Raw genomic sequence first — 20,047 nt, 5'->3', positions numbered from 1 at the left:
AAATTGATTGAGCACTTTGTGGAATAGGTTTTTAAATTAAACTGGAATTTATATTATGTGTGTAATGTTTGCAGTGAGCTGTAATGCTGTCTGGATTAGGAAGTGGAGATTGGAAAATCTGAACTTCTGATGCAAAATTATCCTTGTCTTCTGATTGGTCCATTTGATTCACCAGCATGCTGGTCAATCTGATTAGGGTTAGTATGCTTTTGGATTCACCAACACCAGAATTATGTTTCTTCTCATCACCATAATCACCAATGCCAGCAATGCTGCCAATGTTTCCAACTTCTCTATTCTTTTCAATCTCCTGATCTTCAACATTCTCATTATTAATTCTTATACTTATTGTCTTCATCACATCTTCTTCATTCTCCTCAGGCCTTGTATTTATGGGCATCTGTTTAATTAAATACCTGTAGAATTGTTTAAATGATCACTGCTTGATTTATCAGTTGTATATCTCATATTGCTTGAGTTTGGCTTAAAGTCTTTGAAAACTAGATAACATATTTGTTTCTTGTTATAAATTTCACAATTTACTTTACCATCTTCTGATGTGTTGCACTCCCAACAGGCAGGAAATTGTCAAGGTCTTTCAAGAATAAGTTGCTGATCTCCTTTCTTGAATATAAGAAAAGGGGTATGTGTAATAATATCTTCAATTTGAACAGGCACTTTGTTACAAAACACATAAAAAGGAGCAACTTCTCTTGTTTGAACAACTATAGTCACTTGTGGCTTATTTTCCATTGGCAGATTCAACATTTCAGCATACTTCTGAGACAACAAGTTGATTTCTGAACCAGTATTGATCAACACCATTAATTCTTGTTGGTTTATAGTAACTGGCACATATAATGAACACATTCCATATGCTGTTTTGGATTTTGGCACCATGGGCTTTGATGTAAGTCAACTGGAATTGATCTTTAGCTCAAACTGAACTGGTTTGAAGACTCTAATCTTTGCATGGCTTTTGCTAGTACTGTTATTCCAGCCTGATCTAAAGAACACTTGATGAAGTTTTGGTGATATATCTATAAGCTTCTTGACTGACAATTGAACTTTTTCATTGAGAATTTGACCTATTAATTCATTGGCATCTGTTGAATCATGAATCTGAGAGAATAAGCAATCTGTTGCAGAATATCTTGATCTTTGTTTCTCTGTGGACTTGCTCTGAATTTCAGGCTTCTTCTGATTGATTGGTTCAACATCTTTCATGACATTGTCATCAACACTAGTCTGATTATCCTGGTAAGTAATAAATTGTCCAGTACACTAAGTATAGAGTGTTGCAATCTTAGCTCTTTGATTGTTCTTAGCTTCTTCAACTATTTCAATATTGACTGATGTTCTTTTCTTCAATCATTTATATTTCTTATCTGAATCAGATTCTCTATCAGATATTAGGTATATAAGTCATTCTGCTTGAATCTTCACACTGGTTGAATTTGTGAGAGGTGTCTCTTCTTGCTGATTGGTCTTCTTTTTAGAGCTTGTTAACTCTGGAATCACCCATTCATCCTCTTCCATAGACTGTACAATATACATGTTCAGGATTCCAGATTTAGGAGTGACAACTTGATAGTTTTAACTCTTAGATCCCATGTGTAAGTTCTCTTTGTCATCAATATGGCAGTATTCATTACTGATATCAGATTGGTATTCATAATACTGAGATTGACAATGTTCAGGTTTTCCACAGTAGAAGTATGAAGAATGTGTTGAAATTTCTCCAGTTTGAGCTCCTTCTCATCTACAAGCACCACTATAGTCTGTCATAGAAGAGCTATTTTGAGCTAAATAGAGGTTGACTGGCAGTTGAGTATTCTCTTGTACAGTTGTAGGATTAACAGTCACATTTATTGGATAATTTGATATAGATTTTGGAGGTCCTTTTCTCTGCAGCATATAATACTGATCAGAATTCTCTTGTATCTGATTTGATTGTACTCTTATGGCCAATGTCAAATTTATAAACTTGTTGATCATCTTTTCAATAGCAGCTTTAATATTGGTGCTGTCAGAGCTCTTGATTTTGGATTTTGATTTGAATTCTTCAGTCTTCACAAAACTAGCTGTTTTCTTTGGAGCTTCAACTGTAGGGGGTTTGTTAGCCAATTAATATTGCTCACCAAGCTTCTCCATTTTCTTCTGTTTCATTTCATCTTCTTCAAAGATCTTCTTATTCTCTTCATACTGGTTGATCAAATCCATGATCACCTGAACAACTTTTCTAAAATTAATAGGCAACATATTGTCTGAAAGATTGAGCTTGACCTTGTCAACAACCTTATTCTGGAGCTTCTCAGATAGCTTCTGAAGAAACTAAGACATCTTAGTGAATTTATCAAGCCTTTCATTGGCTTGTACTGTACTGGTGATAGTAGTGTATTCTCAAACATAGGTACAAATGTTGCCATCTCAAGCATGTGGTTTCTTTGTAATTATCTGGAGATAATTCTGACAGTGAATCTTGTAAGTAATGTCTTGATCACAAAATTTATGAATAATCTCTTTAGAGAATACTTCCCAATTATCTTTTTTGTAGTCTTTCAAGATTTTCATCCATTCTTCAATTCATGTAACACAGTACCTAGCCAACTGTTCAATAATGTCTTTAGAGTTAATTACCCTCTAATTCTTGCACATCTGATAAAATCTTTCAATAAACAGGGTAGCATCTCTGCTGTCAAACCAAGGTACATTTGCTGTGCCAGGGGAAGACATAGAAATGTGGGAATGAACCACAATTCTCTTGTTCTCACTCTGTAACATAGTTGCATATGATCCTGTAGTACCTTCAGCTATAGTTGATTCTGATTCCAATTTCTTGATTTCTTGATCTTTGGTCATGTCATATAGTATATTCTGTCTATTAGTCAATATCTTCCAAAAACCTGTTTATTGGGCAAGCTCTAAATAAGAGGTATTCAAATCTACACTCCCTAATCTTATTTCTAAATAAAAAACCTGATTAGTACTGTGTTCCTAGTCCATAAGATCTTATCTTGAAATAGTATATTGCTTCATGTATCTCAGAATTTGTTTGTCTTTTTCTTGGCAGTCACCTAATCATCACATCATTATCTTCAGGTCTCAGCTTGGTCACCAAATGGAGCAGGGTATGATAGGATGCCTTGTCAAGATAGGTGAGTTGGTTGATATGGTGAGAGTGCAAGAAAGGTGAAAAATCATAACATAGTAAGGGTATGGTTGAGTAATAAGTGTAGAGATAGGTATGTCCTAACAGACACCTAAGCTTATAAGAAGTAATAGTACTAAAGAGCCCTGTACTAATACAGAGAGCTCTAATAAGAAACAGTAGCAAGTTTTATAAACAAGAAATCTTTATATTCTCTAACTAATAACTGAACTGGTAATAAAGAAAAAGGTAATAAGCAAGATGCAGGAGCTACAGGTGGTTTATATAGCTTAAGAATAGTAGCTTTGGGGTGGTTTGCACCTCGGACTGGAACAATCTTTGTTCTAATGAGGTACCAGAATCCCCACTACAATATCAACTTTTCTAAATTTGGGCCTAGAACTCAAGGTCAAATCTCTCTGTCTTGCTTCATTCATTGCCTCTAGCATCTTGGTAGATGCTTATCCCCCTAAAATGCATTCTATGTATATCTCAGTGCCAAAGTACTAGGCTCCCAGCTCACATTCAAGACAGATTTTTCCCCCAGTCTTGTCTATTCTTCACTCTACTGTTCCCCCCGCGTCAAAGACTGGAACCCCAGCATTCAGTCTTCTAGTTAGAGAACCTTTATGTTCTACACACAACTTCCTTCCATTAGTTGCAGGCATCATATCTACTTAGCTCTTTTGTACCTCTAATCCTGGGAAAACCTACATGACCTATGACCAGTTCTCGTAACAGAAATGCAATGCTTTTATAAAAACTCTTTTCAGAGAACTATCAAGTTATCCACCAATAAAGTGGAATGAATATCATGAAAATCCAGATTGAAAATGGCCTAATCTTCAAGAAATAGAGATCAAGAACTCTATTTTTTCAGGCTCCAAAACCAGTACACCTGGCCCAGATAGTATACCTTTTCTTATACAACAAAAAATCTATCCAGTATTTAAAGATAGATTTTTCAAGTTATACTCTATACTATTTGAAAAAGACTAACATCTAGAAATCTGGAGAGAAGCTACTGGAGTTATTCTAAAGAAACCAAATAGAAAAGCTTCAATACCAAAATCTTACAGAATCATCTCTCTTCTTAACTGCTTGAGAAAAGTTATAGAGAGAGTTATTGCTTCTAGACTTTCTTACTGGGCCTCTCAAAATAAACTACTATATATGGATCAGTTTGGAGAAAAGAAGTAATGTTCTGCTATAGATGCTGTAATGAGTTTGGTACATGATATTCAATTAGCAAAAGCTAATAAATTGGTAGCCTCAGCTCTTTTTATTGATATAAAAGGAGCATTTGACTATGTTTCACTAAATAGACTATTAAAAGTCTTCTCTGATTTGCAACTACCTAAATCACTAGCTATGTGGATTTTTCATTTTATGCAAACAAGAAAAATCCAACTGGTTTTTGATGGTGAGAAATAACAAGAAAAGATATCTATAAATATTGGAATTCCTCAAGATTCACCTCTATCTCCAATACCTTTCTCTATATATACTATATTTCTCTTTAAGAATAATAATGATCTAGATCTTAAAGATATCAGAATTTCTAGTTATATAGATGATACTGGACTTGTTGTCTTCTCTTTCTTATTAGAAGAAAACTGCTTTAAGTTAGATAAAGCTTTACAAGCAATATCTAATAGACAAGATTCTCATGTAGTTCAATTTGATATGGAAAAAACTGAGTTAATCCACTTTACTAAATCATTTAGTGAAGATAACTCAGTTAAACTATATGATCAAGTTTTTAAACCAAAGAAGCTAGTGAGATGGTTAGGTCTTTGGCTTGACAATACTTTTACTTCCAAGAACCATGTTGAAATTAAGATATCAGCTGCTGAAAGAGTTCTTAATCAAATAATTAAACTTTCAAATACTGAAAAAGGTCTTATTTTTCAAGCTATGAGACAACTTTATATAGCTTGTATTACCTCAGTAGCTGATTATGGTGTTCAGATTTGGTGGAAGAATCAAAAGAATCTTCTCAATAAGTATGAAAAACTCTAAAACTCTGCTTTAAGAAAGATTCTAAAAGCTTTTAAAACTTCTCCAATTTATGCTATGAAGGTCAAAGCTGCTATTCCTCCTGCCAAAGTAAGATTTAATAGACTATACAGAAACTATGCTTATAGACTATTAAAAATGCTAAAAGAATATGCAATCAGAAAAAGAGTATCTTCTAGCTTTCCATCTTATAACAATGGTGTTGATCTTGATTGGGGAAGGGTTTTAGATTGAAATCAATCAGAATTAAATAATGAATATGTTGAACAAAAATCAATTAAAAGAAAAAGAAAAAGAAAAAGAAGAAAAATCAATAAACAAAAAAGGTATCCAAGTCAACTATTCAGAATTTGTTCAATGATTTCAAATATATTACCTTCTCTAAAAACAGAGAGAATCAAAGCAAAATGAAATGCCCCTTGGTCTGAAAATCTAGCTGATTTGATAGATATTCAAATTGAAAATTCAGACAAGAAAACAGCTAAAGATAGTCATATAAATAGAATTAAAAATCTAGATAATAGATCTTTAATTCTCTATTCAGATAGATTTAAAGCTGAAGAAAATCAATATGCTGGTGCTGGTGTATACAATCTATAAGATAATATTAGATTTTCATAGGATCTAGGCAAATATTGTAGTGGGGATTCTGGTACCTCATTAGCACAAAGATTGTTCCGGTCTGAGGTGCAAACCACCCCAAGGCTACTATTCTTGAGCTATATAAACTACCTGTAGCTCCTGCATCTTGCTTATTACCTTCACACACTATTGCTCTTTTCTACACACTCATTCCTTACTACTAGTTTGGTTATTAGTTAGAGAATATGAAGATTTCTTGTTCATGAAACTTGCTACTGTTTCTTATTAGAGCTTTCTGTATTAGTACAGGGCTCTTTAGTACTATTACTTCTTGTGAGCTTAGATGTCTGTTAGAACATATCTATCTCTACACTTACTACTTGACCATACCCTTACTATATTGTGATTTTTCACCTTTCTTGCGCTCTCACCATATCAACCAACTTACCTACCTTGACAAGGCATCCCATTGTACCCTGCTTCACTATCTTAAAGTCTTTAATGCAGAACTGTTTGCTATAGATAAAGTATTTAAATTAGCAAGCTCTATCTCTCAGTCTCAATCAAGATTAATATCAAATATCTGGGTGTTTTTTGATAGTCAAGCTGCTATTCAGAGACTCATGAATCAAGATCTTAATTCTGGCTTATATTATCTCCAATCTATAAGAAAAACTGTTAAGTATATTAAAAATCAGCAAATTACTATACATCTTCATTGGGTTCCTGCACATGTAAATATACATGGAAATGAAGAAGCTGATCTAGCAGCAAAGAAAGCTACAGAATTAAATCAAGTTTGTTCTGAGAGATATATATTGTTAAGAGAACCAGTCATAGGTCACATAGGTTTTCCCAGAGTTAGGGGTACAAAAGTGCTAAGTAGGTACAATGCCCACAACTAATGGGAGAAAGTTGTGTGTAGAACATAGGGGTCCTCTAACTAGGCAACTGAACACTGGAATTCCCACAATTCATGCAAATTGTGTGATTCTTATACATTCAAAGTTAGAATTATGTGAATACTCCTGAACATTCAATATTGTCTGATGCTTGGTTAATTTAAATCTACATTTATAACACTATCTCTTTTCCCAAAGACCTTAGACTTGGAGGTATAGAGCTACTGAAGTGATTTTTTGTACATTATTGTAGCTCTTCTGTGATTGATAGAGCATTATAGATTCTTGAACATGCAAGCTTCTGCATTACTACTGCTTGTCTATATAGATATTCTGTATATGTATTACTGCTGGTTGCAGTAGACATTCTTCATTATAAAATGGTAATCATTTTATTACAAACATCCAGCATTTCATCATATACTTGTTTCTTTACTTATTTGCTTGTCTGGTTGCTATGTCATCTGTTGTTCATTGTCACATTATCTATTAACAAGTCATGAAACTAGTAACTTTAGTGCATTGCAGTATAAGTATAAATAAAGAATTTCTGACTTTCTTCTTTCTTCTTTTTCTTCTGCTTTATTTAGACTCAGGCATCATTTCTTATTTATTTTATAACTTATTACAATATCATCATTAAAAGACTCTGTTATATATAATGAAGAAGACACTCTTCTATGCTTCATCTGTATTTACTTAATATTTACAGACTGTCTGGATGAAGACAAGTCTTGTCTATAAAATAACAAGAAGAAATCTTGTTCTTATTGTTTACAATATCAAACTTATATCTATTATAATATAAGTGTATCTTTATCTGTTCTTCTTGTTGTTCTGACATGGCTGTAGATTCCAGAATCCATTATTAAACTAGTTTGTTAGCTCTTGTAACTTCAAGAAGAATACTATAGTTTTAATGCAGCTGATCTGTATTGTCTGTACAACATTAAGTACATGAGTATACTTATGTGTGAATTTCATGAGCTTAACTCAGGAGCCACTAAATATTATCACTGCCAGGCTACTTCTGCTGTTGAAGAATCTTGTATGAAACATTGTTGTTTTATCTCACATTATATAGTTAAGACTATAGACCTTGTATCTGAAATAAAATCTACCAAAGACAGCCTGTCTGAGTTCTCTTATTTATCAAGCCCAGTTTGTACTATTCTCTCTTGAGTTGAAAATGAAGTTATAAACATCTGAGTCTTGCTTGATTATCTTATAACTTGTTTGACAAGTGGAATCAAAGCTCTTTAAGACAGCACAGAAATCAATCTTATAGATCTTCTGTACTATCTTACTTGTTCTCAGACTAACTTCTGCTTAGGCCAATCTCATATCTTCTATTAATTATCTAACCAATATTGTTTCTTCTAGTTTTCAAAGTGTTGTAGAAATACTTCATTCTCTTTATAGTTCTTCATCTGTAATGTCTTTCTCTGTAACTGTATCTTTTGTTGTAGTTTTATTTATCATTATATTAAACATATCTGTGACTCCTGAGTCTTGCTCATCTATAGCCAGTTTACTACTGTTATAACCACATCTCAGGCACTCTTGTGGCATGCCTTCTTGCTATTAAATTCTTGATTTTATAGATGTGTCATGATCTTTATGTTTGTTTTGTGTCATGTTTATCTTTCTTTCTGTATATAGGTTTATTCACCTTCCTATAATTATATCTTTTCTTTAGGTAATTTTTAAGGGTCTCTTGTGCATTTTCAAGATTTTTCTCAGATTCCCACATTGATTCCCCAATAGAGAATCCTTTCCACTTCACTAGATAACATCTCTTGTAGTAGTGTATTTTGTTATCTAAGATCTTATCTACTTTCCACTCATGATGATCATCTACCAGTATTGTGAGAGAATGCATTGATGCCTCACCCATTCTTGTATAGTACAGTTGCAACAATAAGATATGGAAAACATTATGGATCTGATAGCTTGGAAAGAGCTTCAGTCAATATACATTATTTTCTATAGCCTGTATTACTGAAAAAGATCTATAGTACTTGTTATTTAACTTCTTGCAAGAATATATTGTTTATAGATTTCTTGATAACAACATCACTTCATTACCAGATGCATACTTTTTATCTTAACATCTTTAATTATAGAATCATACTTGGTTCTCTTTTGCTTTCATCAAACATTCTATCAAACTATCTCTTAATATGAAGATCATCCTCAGTCTTTCATCAGATATTGTCTGTGTATTATCATCATCATCAATTAACTTCTGGATCTTGTCTGGTTCCCTAGATTTAAAGCCATGCATTACTTTGAACAAGAACATGTGCATTACAGAGTGTTCTGATCTGTTGTATGCAAATTCTGCATACACAAGCCACTTCTTTTAATCATCTTGTCTATAACTATAATAGGCACAGAGATATCTCTTCAAGATCTTGTTCAGTATCTCTATTTGGCCATTTATTTGTGGGTGAAATGCCATGCTAAGTTTTCATCTAACTTTCATGTGAAAACATAGCTCTGACCAGTATTTACTTGTGAAAACAGATCTCCAGTTCAAAACAATATTATTTGAAAATCTAAAGGCTTTAAACATTCTTCTGAACAGAAGATTTACCATCTCTAGTGTGTTAATCTTCTTTCTACACACAAGAAAACATGCAAGCTTTATAAATCAATTCACAACAATCAAGACTGCATCATATCAATTTCTCTTCTCTTCACTTGAAGGGAGATCTATTATAAAGTTCATGAATATTAAACACCAGAAACCACTGGGTGTCAGTAATAGTGTAAGAATTCACTGCAAACCCTTTACATGGTCAAGCAGCACTTGTGTTGTGTGTTTTTGAGTTTTGTGACTGGGAACCTCCCTGGGTTCTTTAGGGTCTTAAGGGTCTCAAAGAGCTCAAAGAGAGCACAACAGATTGGAGATAGTGATCAATAATTTAATGGTACTCCAGTTGAGTGGGCAGTTTTGCTCTGATGACAAAAAGTTTCTATACAGGTATATCAGAGTCAGAGCAAGGCTATCATGCCTTCTCAAGAGTAGCAGAATCAGATACAGTCATACAGTATCACAAGACTTCAATAATATGAAAAGTAACCAAGATATGAAAGTATCTGATTCAAGGATATCTATAAGATAGATAAGAAGATTGATTACAATAAACAAGTCCATCAGATTTCTGGTAATAAGCATTCTTATATACATGATGCTCTTCTGGTGATAGTCCTGCTAAGCTGTCCTATTCATTCTATCACAGTATGCTTGCTATGTCCTCCAATTAGTTCTATCACACTCAGTACAATCAGTCAGCTTATTAGTTCTATTACTGATCACATGACTTTCTGTTCTAAGATTTCTTCACAACAGTTCATGGCTCTGTCTTGTCAGATTTCATCTAATCATTCTATGTATTTGGCTGCTATGCCACAAGATTCATAACATCATTCTCTTCTTTTACAGCACATTGTTCTCAACCACTCTGTATTCCTTTCTGGGGTATAAAAAAGTGTTCTCCTATTCTTTTTTGAGCTTTCAGGTTTTTCTCTTGTTTTTAGTGAGTGTCTTCATGGTTTTCTTTCACCATGTTATCTGCTTCTAATGTTCACAAGAATAATCTTCTTTTTGCCATGAAGCAATCCAGATTCATTATGCTTTCTCCCTGCTCTCAGTGTTTCTTGCTGGGTAAGACTTGTCTAAAGTCAAGTCATTCTTCTCAGTGTAGTGAGTGTGTTCATACTAGTTGTTGTTGTATTCACAATAATGGTTCTTTCACTGCTAATTGACAGAAATTGTTTGAGACTCAGAATAAGCTTGAGTATATCAAGCAAGAAACTCTCTCTTGTCTTCTCCATCTTTAAAAGCAGAAAAAGTTACTTCACAATTAGGCTGGTAAATTTCTTGAGTTCAAATCAAAGTTCATAGAAGACCTGGAACATCTTGAGAAGAAGAAGCAGAAAAGAGTGGCTGAGCAGGCAGAGATTCAAAGTCTGCTTGCTTCATTAAATGACTTATCTTTCTTGAATTCTCTTCTGGTTCTTTCTAATTCATTCATTAATGCTTTGCTGAGTGAGAGTGTTGTTGATGATATATCTCAACAATTATTCAGACATTCTTGAGATTTTCTGTTGGTTCTCAGGTGTTTTCTGAGATATTATACTCTTTTCATTTCATCAAGTAGTGAAGTTGTCTGCTGATCTTCTAATAATCTAGTATCTGTTTGACTTTGTATTCTTGTTCTTTATTAATCTCCATGGGCATTTCTTTGGCATATAGCAGTGCTTTCTCCAATAATGAGACATGAAATACTGGGTGTATTCTCATCTTCTTAGATAGCTAGAGTTTGTAGTTGACTTTTCCAATCCACTTCATGATTTTGTATGATCCCAATTTTTTGAAATCAAGTTTTTCACTTGGTTATTTGGTTTTGATATTTTGTTGAATTAGAAATACTTTTTCTCTCTCTTTCAGGGTTAGTGCCTCCTGGCATCTTCTGTCATACTAATGCTTTATTCTCTTGTTCTGAAATTTAATGTTCAGTTTTATCTGGTTCTGCAGTTCTTGTAGTTGTATTGCTCTAAGTTCTGCTTCTTGAGTCTTTTGTCATGTAATTTTTGATTGTTTCTGTATTTCTGGTTCTCTGCTGTAGTTCATGTAGAATAGTATCATTTCTGTAGTGGCATTCTTCACTCTGTTGTATGCTAATTATGCCATGAGTAGTAGTATAACCCAATTGTTTTGTTGATAATTGATATATTCTTACAGATATTACTTTAAGATTTGATTCAGTTGCTCTGTCTGTCTATCTGTCTGTAAATGATAGACTGTTGATATCTTCTGTTCAATTCCCAATTGTGCCATCAGTATTATTTAGAATTTGCTTGTGAATCTGGTGTCTCTGTCTGTAATTATCTCTTCTGACATTCTCTAATTGGCAAGCACATTTCACAGTACTATTAGTGCTGTATCTGGTGCTGTTGTTGCTTCTCTGAATGATATAAAGTATCCATACTTTGTCAATTTATTGCTGATTACTAGTATTGAGTCATACTTCTTCCCTTTCATATTCTTCAAATTTGAGAGTTTCATAATGAAATCCATTGCTATGAATCTTCATAATTCTTACAGTTGCAGTATTGGCTGTAGCTTTCTGTATGGTCAGTGTTTGTTGGCTTTGCTTCATGCACATGTCTCACATTCTTTGACATGTTGTTGAATATCTGTCCACATTTCTGGTCAATAGTAAGTTCTTATGATTTTCTCCATTGTCTTGTTGATTTCAAAATGTCCTGCAGTGATTATATTATATTCTTGTACCATCACTTGCTTTCTGACTTTTCTGAATACATATATCAGTCCATAATATAGTATCATTCCATCTTCTTCTTTAAAGTTCTCATTTTTCTTGTTGATCTTTTTTGCATATTCATCTTTCTTCATTACTTCTTTAATCTTTTTCTTGATATCCAATCCTTCTGTAATGATTCTTGTTGCTGTCAATATTTGTCAGTCCAGAACCATATTCTTTGTTTCTTCTAACTCTTTGAAGAGTGTTCTTGAATCTTGTTCTCTTCTCATAAGATCTAGTCTTTAGCTTAATATATCCACCCAGGCATTTTCTATACCTTTGCAGTGTCATATTCTGAAGTTATAGTGTACCAGTACATATGTGTACTACCTGACTTGTTGTCTTGTAAGCTCTTTGGTTGTTATGAAGTATTACAGATTGTTATAATCTGAGATAATTTCTGTCTGATATTGATTTTCTTGTAGTTTGACCTTCCATTTCTTTAGTAATGCCACTATCGCAAGTAGTTCTTTGTTGTGGATATTGTAGTTTTGTTCAGCTGGTATCATTATTCTTGCATAATATGTAACTAGTTGTAGTCTTTCTTATTTATCTGGTTGTTGTAGTCTTTCTGCTATTGCACAGTCTGATGCATCTGTATGAATCACACATCTCTTTGTCAGATCATAGTGTTATCTCATTTCTTCTTTTCTAAAAACTTGTCTTTTATTGCTTCAAACACTTGTTAACACTTCATTATCTATTTGAATACTTTATCTTTCTTGAATAGCTGTGTGAGCAGTCTCACTTTCTTCAAAAATCCATGTATGAACTGTCAGTAGTAATTCACTAGTTCATGAAATATCTGAACTTTTTTGACTTCCTTTGATGTTGACCATTGTAGTATTTCATCAATTTTTTCTAGCTTCATTCATATTTCTTCTGTTGACACAATGTGTCCAAGATATCCAATTTTCTTCTTGAAGAAGTCACACTTCTTTAGTTTTGCTGGTAGATTGTATTTTCATAGCTTTTCCAGTACTTTCTTGACTTTTCTAGTGTGATTCTTTCAGTCTTCTTTGGTGAATATAACCACATCTTCAAGATATTTTATTCTGGAATCTGTTTTCCATTCATCATCTTTTTTGATTCATATCTGGTGGTAAGCATCTTTAATGTTGATTAGAGTAAACCATGTTACTTCCCTCAATCTGTCTTGCACTTCTTCAATCAGTAATATCAGATAGCAGTTCTTGACTATAATGCTGTTCAACTGTCTGTAATCTACATATAGTTATAAGATTCTGTTCTTCTTTGGTGCAAACAGTATTGAATATCCTGCCAGTGACATCAACTCTCTAATGTAATCTTTCTTGAGATTATTCTTAATGTATTTCTTCACTTCAGCTGATTTTTTCTCATTTAATCTGTATATTGGCAATTTCACTGGTTGTTTTCCATCTTGTAGTTTTATCTTATGATCTCAGGATTCATACTTCAGTAAACTATTGCTCTGATCTTTTTTCCTAAATATATTAATGTATTTCCAGAATTCTTCTGGTAGAGTTTTCTTGATTCTTTCATCCTGATCATTCTTTCATACTCATAGCTGCTTCAAGTTGTTGAGATTCTTTATGGCTTGATTCACTTTGTTATTATAGATTGAGTCTCCATAGATTTCTTCTGTGTCAATTAATTATTCTTTACACAGTATCTTTCTGTTGACCTGACTTATTACAGCCAGTGTCTCATCTAAGTCATTTCTGAGTATAAGTCTCTGATTGTGGTGTACTGGTTCAAGAGAGCATTCACAGTTTGCCAGTCTAATCTTTCCTTCTCACCAGTCAATTTCTGAATTGTGTTATTTCAACCAAGGGTATTCCAAGACTATGTTATAGTCCTCTAGATTTATTACTTTAAAATACACTTTCTCATGGTGTTGTCCTATTCTCATCTCAACAGAGTATGTCTCTTCTTTAACTTTATCAAGAGTTCCTCCTCCTAGTTCCAATAACTGGTAGAGATATTTCTTCATTCACTTAACAATGCCAGCTTATTTAGTGAATCTTCTGTCAATAAATAATCCAGTCACACCTGAGTCCACTAGAACTATTGCACACTTTGATCCAAGTAAGATCACTATAATTCTGAGGTGACAGATTTGTTCATTAGTGGCTAACAGTTTCACTTGCCTATTCATGCTGCTTACAGACTCTCATTCATAGCAGCTCTCTCATTTCCCAAATTAACAAGAGTTATCTTGAGTGCCTGTTTGTGTATTTTGCAATTATTTTCATCAGTACACTATTTCTTGTGTGTACTTTCTATATATACTTGTTGTCTTTGCATCCTGCACAGTTTTCACATTCTTTCAAATCATGCAGGGATCTTGTTATTTTCCAAAATCTTTTGCCTTTATAAAATTTGCATTGGCATTTGTACTCAAATTCATTATAGCATGGATAGTTCAGTTTTTCCATCTCTTTCTGTTTTTCATTCTAGTGCTGTCCATATATTGTTATCACTAGTAATATCTTTTCTTCTTTGCATGTGGTCCAGTGCAATTGATTATCTTGTATCCATAATATTCTTGCCATTGGGCATTTTATCTCTTCAGATGTTATGCTTTTCATGAGACTGAGTTTCTTCAAGACATCTTCTTCATGTTTCTCAAATTCTAGTATTTTCCAACTTGGTTCTTTCTTCAGCTCTGGTGTGGTTATCTGTTCTTCACTTGATCAATATTCTTTATTATTATTATAATCTTGTTTCTGAGTCACTTGCAACTTCTTCAGTAGTCATGGATAGTATCTACCATTCTTTCCATCTCTGTGAATAGAGCAATTATTATTATAGCAAAAGCTCCAATGAATTCTGGTGTGATCTAGATGTTCTGTGGATGAGATATTCTGTGGGTCTGGCATTTTCCATTCTTCTTCCTCAGTATCACAACCACAATACTGGCAGTTCTTGATATCACAACCATAGTCTCCATGATACATAAAGTCTTCCATAATCTATGTTCATCATTCAAACTCTTCTTGTTGTTTCTGGTGAAGCTTACATAAATATTCATAAATCAGATACTGAGCACATTTCTTGTGCTTTGAGTCCTGAATTTCATCCATTTTCTTTTTATAGTGATATTTGCAGTCAAGTAGTTGAATTCCTCAATTATCACTTGATTTGCTTCTTGTTCTCACATATAATTCTTTGCATAATTCTCATTTCTTGTCATCCAGCTGATTTTAACATTTTGGTTCATCTTCTGGCTGCTGGGGTAGCTTCAAATAAGCTTTCATAACTTGTTTTTTGAATATCTCTCTGAACTGTTGTTGGAGTTCTTTTTTAGTTTGCTCTTTCTGAGTTGTTGCTTGAAGATATTATTTAACTTCAGAGTCTTCTCTATTTTCTTTTAAGATTGCTCTGAGTTTCTTGTCTTTTTGATCTATCTTCTTTGCTCTGCACTGCCTTGCTCATTGTCTGAGCTTAGCATAATACAAGCATAATTTTTTTTTCTTTCTCCATTCTTTTTCTTTCTTATTAAGCATGTTAACTTTTGTCACATTCAGCTCTATGAATATATATCTGTAAGGGTTCAGTTGTATATGTTTGCTTCAGTCTTGACTTTCAGTATGATTTAATAAACTGAATTGCTTTCATGATACTTTTCCTTGCTTCTTCATCTTTTGTTTGTAAAGTTGGTTTCCAATTCTGACTATCACTTCAATCATTCTGATCAGAGTGTGTAATCATTTCTTCAACCATACTATTTCATCTTTGATCTTATTAAATAGATCTTGATAGTAAGTGTCAGCTAAGACTTCATTATTCCAATCAGTGTTGACAGAGACTTGCTGGAATCTCATAGCATAATCTTGTAATAATATCTTTTGTTGTATGTGGTGTAACTGCTGGACAGCTACATTTCATTCTTTAACTTCTCTGAAAGTAGTTTTCAATGTCTAAATAAAGATGTTATAACTATCAATAATCTTAAGTATATTATTGTTCTGATTATCTTTGTCTTTTTTGTAATAATTTTACAGATAGATGTTGAACCAATTAAATGCTGCTCTGTAAAGATATAATGCTGCCATTATCATCTTGTTCTTATTGTTACTGAGTAACTTTGTCTTTTATATTCATGTAGATATGCAGTTATTTCAAGAAAGCTTGTAACTTTTCTTGTTCACTCTTGAAGAGTTCTGATGAGTTAACTTTGGCTTTATCTTTCTTTTTCTGTTGTCCAGTGAATGAGATGGCCATGACCTGGGTCTCAAGCTACTTGTTATAATCTTATAATTCATGGTTCTGGTCTTCAAGTTTCTTGATAATCTGTTTGAGCTGCAAGATTCTATTTACAAGATCTTGAGTGTTGACAGCTGGTGCTTTGGATGCAGACATGGTTCCTATACTTTGTTAGATCTTGATGTGGGGTGGAGATTGTATCTTTATACTTTGACAAGATACAGAAAGTTCTTTCTTTGTATGCAATCTCTGGAGTCTCAGATGTATTCTCTTCTAAGTCAGAAGTGATCAATATGTTGTGTGTCTTTAGATTTTGTGACTGGGAATCTCTCTAAATTCTTTGGGATCTTGAGAATCTCAAAGAGCTCAAAAAGAGCACAACAGATTGAAGATAGTAATCAATAATTTAATAGTGCTCTGGTTGAGTGGGCAGTCTTGCTCTGATGACAAAGAGTTTCCATGCAGGTATATCAGAGTCAGGGCAAGACTATCATGCCTTCTCAAGAGTAGTGAGATCAGGTACAGTCATACAGTATCACAAGACTTCAATAGTATGAAAAGTAATCAAGATATGAAAGTATCTGATTCAAAGATATCTGTAAGATAGATAAGAAGATTGATCATGATGAACAAGTTTATTGAATCTCTGGTAATGAGTGTTCTTATATACATGATGCTCTTCTGGTGATACTTCTGCTAAGCTGTTCTATCTGTTCTATTGCAGTACACTTGCTATGTTCTCTGATCAGTTCTATTGTACTTGGTGCAATCAGTCAGCTTATCAGTTCTATCACTAATCATGTGATTTTCTGTTCTAAGATTTCTTCACAACAGTTCATGACTCTGCCTTGTCAGGTTTTGTCCAATCATCCTGTGTCTTTGGCTGCTGTACCACAAGATTCATAACAACTTGCAAGAGCCAGAGGCTGCACTGTGCAAGCTGCTGGAAGCTGCATGTGTTCTCATGAGACACTAAGTCATGTGCTTGTGAGCACACATAAAAGGCTGTCACTGTGTGAATCTCTTGCTGAGAGTCAGTAGCAATCTTGTTTGCAAGTTATACATAGTTACCAGAATACATATCTTTTATCTTGTGTACTTTTTTTCCATGTATATTCCTTCTAGAGATTCATTGTCATGCTGATCCACATGCATGATCCTCACATTTTGCCACTCTTTTTTAGTGATGCCTGATAATGGTATCAACATAAGAAGCTAACCCTCTGAAACTCACAAATCTGGGACACCAGCTGAAAACCTACCTGAAGAATAAACCCAAGTTTGTGAAGAGACAACCAATCTTGACATCTCACTTCTCTTAACTGTTGATGAAACAAGCACCACAAACTCAGAGAGAGAGTCTATCTTGATACCAAAAAACAAAATTCAACAGCTTTGCAAGAAGACCAAACTACTAAAGAAAATAATGAAATGACAAGAGAAGTTGAATGCTCTCCAGAACACTCAAAAGCACTTGTGAAGTGAATCTCTTGATATAGCTATCTCCAACTCAACACCTACAAAGCATCTGTTAATCTTGAGACCACCACAACACACAAAGCACTACCAGACTGGAATCTACACAGAATATCACTAGTTTATTTCAGATCTTGAATCCATTTATGATGCAAGCAAACTGAATGATGAGGATACACTTGTGTATGCTCTCACAGACCTTGATTATATTAAGAAAGATCTTTGGAAGGCCCACTGTGAAGGCAATCCATCAAAAAACAACTGGACTGGCCTTAAAGAATTTCTACACACAAGGCTAGAAGATCCAGCAAACTGCATGTGAAACTCTTCACAGGTAATCTTTGATCTTCACAAAAGTTTGAATGAAACTGATTATATCTATCACCAATAATTTCTAGAGCTCACAACAGAGATTAGTGAAGAATTTGAAGACTTTGTAAAAATGAAGAAAAATCTGTTTATATGATGCTTGAATAAGCTCATGTGAACCAAACTAGATAAACAGCTGGAGATACCAGATGACATTAATGATATAGTAGCACTGGCCACCCAGCTTTAATTAAGTATATCAGTAGTTTATATAAAGAATGTCTTATACACAAAGTCTACCAATCAAGTTGAAAGTCCTTGCAGAGGTATGAAGATTAATAACTCAAGACTGCAAATAGATAAGAGAAGTCAACTTGAGAGACCTGCTCAGGAGATAGAGAAGGACCTTACCAAGAATTACAAAGTCTTGAAAAAGAATGGAAGATGCTTTGAGTGTGGCCAAAAGAGCCATCTTGTGAAAGACTGTCCCAAGAAGAAGAAGAATAGTAAATAGAAAGTTAGAGAGCTGTGAGTAGATAGAATTAATATAATGAAGTTGTGCAAGAATAGTCTTCTTACTCTCCTCTCTATTATTCTAGGCATGTGAAGCCCAACTGACAGAAGTATTATCTGGTCAGCACTAATAGATTCAGGCTGTCAATCTCTAGTGATCAGTTTGTGATTGGCTTTGAAGCTAGATCTAAAGATGCACAAGATAACTATAGAAATTAAAACTGCTATGAATTATAAGAATGTCACTCTTACAGAAGAGATTACAAATATATTCTTTAAAGTCTGTAACTCTCAGGGAAACTGACAGTTATTTTACAAAAAAGTAATGATTGTGAACATAAGAAATGAGATGCTAGTGGGTTTGAGCTGGCTGCAGCAACATAATCTCAAGATATATTTCAAGAAACTAAGACTGAACTTCCAAACCATGTATTGTGACCCACTCACAAAGATTAAACCACTTAATCTCTCAGAGCTTGTGAAAAGAGAGAAGCCTATCTATATGATAACCCTTTGTAAATCAGACCAGCTGGTGACAGCTGACCTAGATCTCTAGATACCAGAAGCTTACCACACACTTACAGAAGTATTTAGTGACAAGAGAGCTGGAGAGCTGCCACCATACCATAAAGATAATTTGGCTATAGATCTTGAATCAGAAAAGCAGTCAGAATTTGAAAGAACATACAAATTTTCACAAGCTGAGCAAGAGACTTTTTGCAAATATCTGAGCAGTACTCTAACTTATGAGTTCATTCTGTCTTTCAAGTTATCTGCAGGAGCATCCATTCTGTTCACATTCAAGAAGAATGGTGGACTAAGAATGTGTGTGAACTATTATGATCTGAATTTAAAAACAGTCAAAAATAGATATTCTCTATTACTGATTGAAGATGTGTTGTATAAGCTTGTGGGAGCTGCAATATTCACTCAGTTGGATGCCAAGAACACCTATTATAGACTGAGAATTCACAAAGAGAATGAGTGGAAGACTGCATTTCAGACTTTACAGAAGCTATTTGAGTACTTGATAGTGTTTTTTGAACTTACAAACACACCAGCAGCTTTCCAATCATATATCATGAAGGCACTCAGCAAATATCTAGATGTGTTTGCAGTGGCCTATCTTGATGATGTGGTTGTATACTCAGCTCACAAGAAAGATCATAAGGAGCATGTGAAATTGATACTTAAAATACTCAAGTATACAGGCCTCTATTGCAAGCTGGCAAAGTGCAAGTTTAATGCTTGTGAGATTGATTATCTTGGATATGTTATAATACCAGAGAGTGTTCTTATAGAGAAGAGTCACATGAACACTATTCCTGACTAGTCAGAATCAATCAGTAAGAAAGAGATTCAAGTCTTCTTAGAATTTGTGAACTTTTACAGACACTTCATTCCAAGATTCTCTAAAATAGTCTGCAGCCTGACTGCTCTTCTAAAGAGAGGAGAAGCAAAGTTAAGTAGATATATACAAAGAGAGATAAGGAGAGAAGCCAACACTTTCATGACTAAGAAAGATCACAAAGCCTTCATAAGTCTGAAAAAAGCATTTGTGGAAGCTG

At 33.8% G+C, this 20,047-nt stretch overlaps 1 protein-coding gene across 1 annotated transcript; it reads right to left on the bottom strand.

Annotated features, from left to right (window-relative positions):
- Positions 1 to 8,070: 8,070 nt before the first annotated feature.
- On the bottom strand, positions 8,071 to 8,551 carry CIMG_12588 (uncharacterized protein; the record flags this gene model as incomplete). Its single annotated transcript, XM_004445487.1, has 2 exons — positions 8,071 to 8,235; positions 8,327 to 8,551. The coding sequence occupies 2 exons, from the start codon at positions 8,549 to 8,551 to the stop codon at positions 8,071 to 8,073; spliced, it is 390 nt and encodes a 129-aa protein (XP_004445544.1).
- Between the last annotated feature and the right edge of the window lie 11,496 nt (positions 8,552 to 20,047).

The sequence above is a fragment of the Coccidioides immitis genome (assembly GCF_000149335.2).
Source record: "Coccidioides immitis RS genomic scaffold supercont3.1, whole genome shotgun sequence".
Classification (NCBI taxonomy): Eukaryota; Fungi; Ascomycota; class Eurotiomycetes; order Onygenales; family Onygenaceae; genus Coccidioides; species Coccidioides immitis.
Note: the sequence above shows the minus strand (reverse complement) of the source record. Positions and strands in the feature narration are given on the sequence as shown.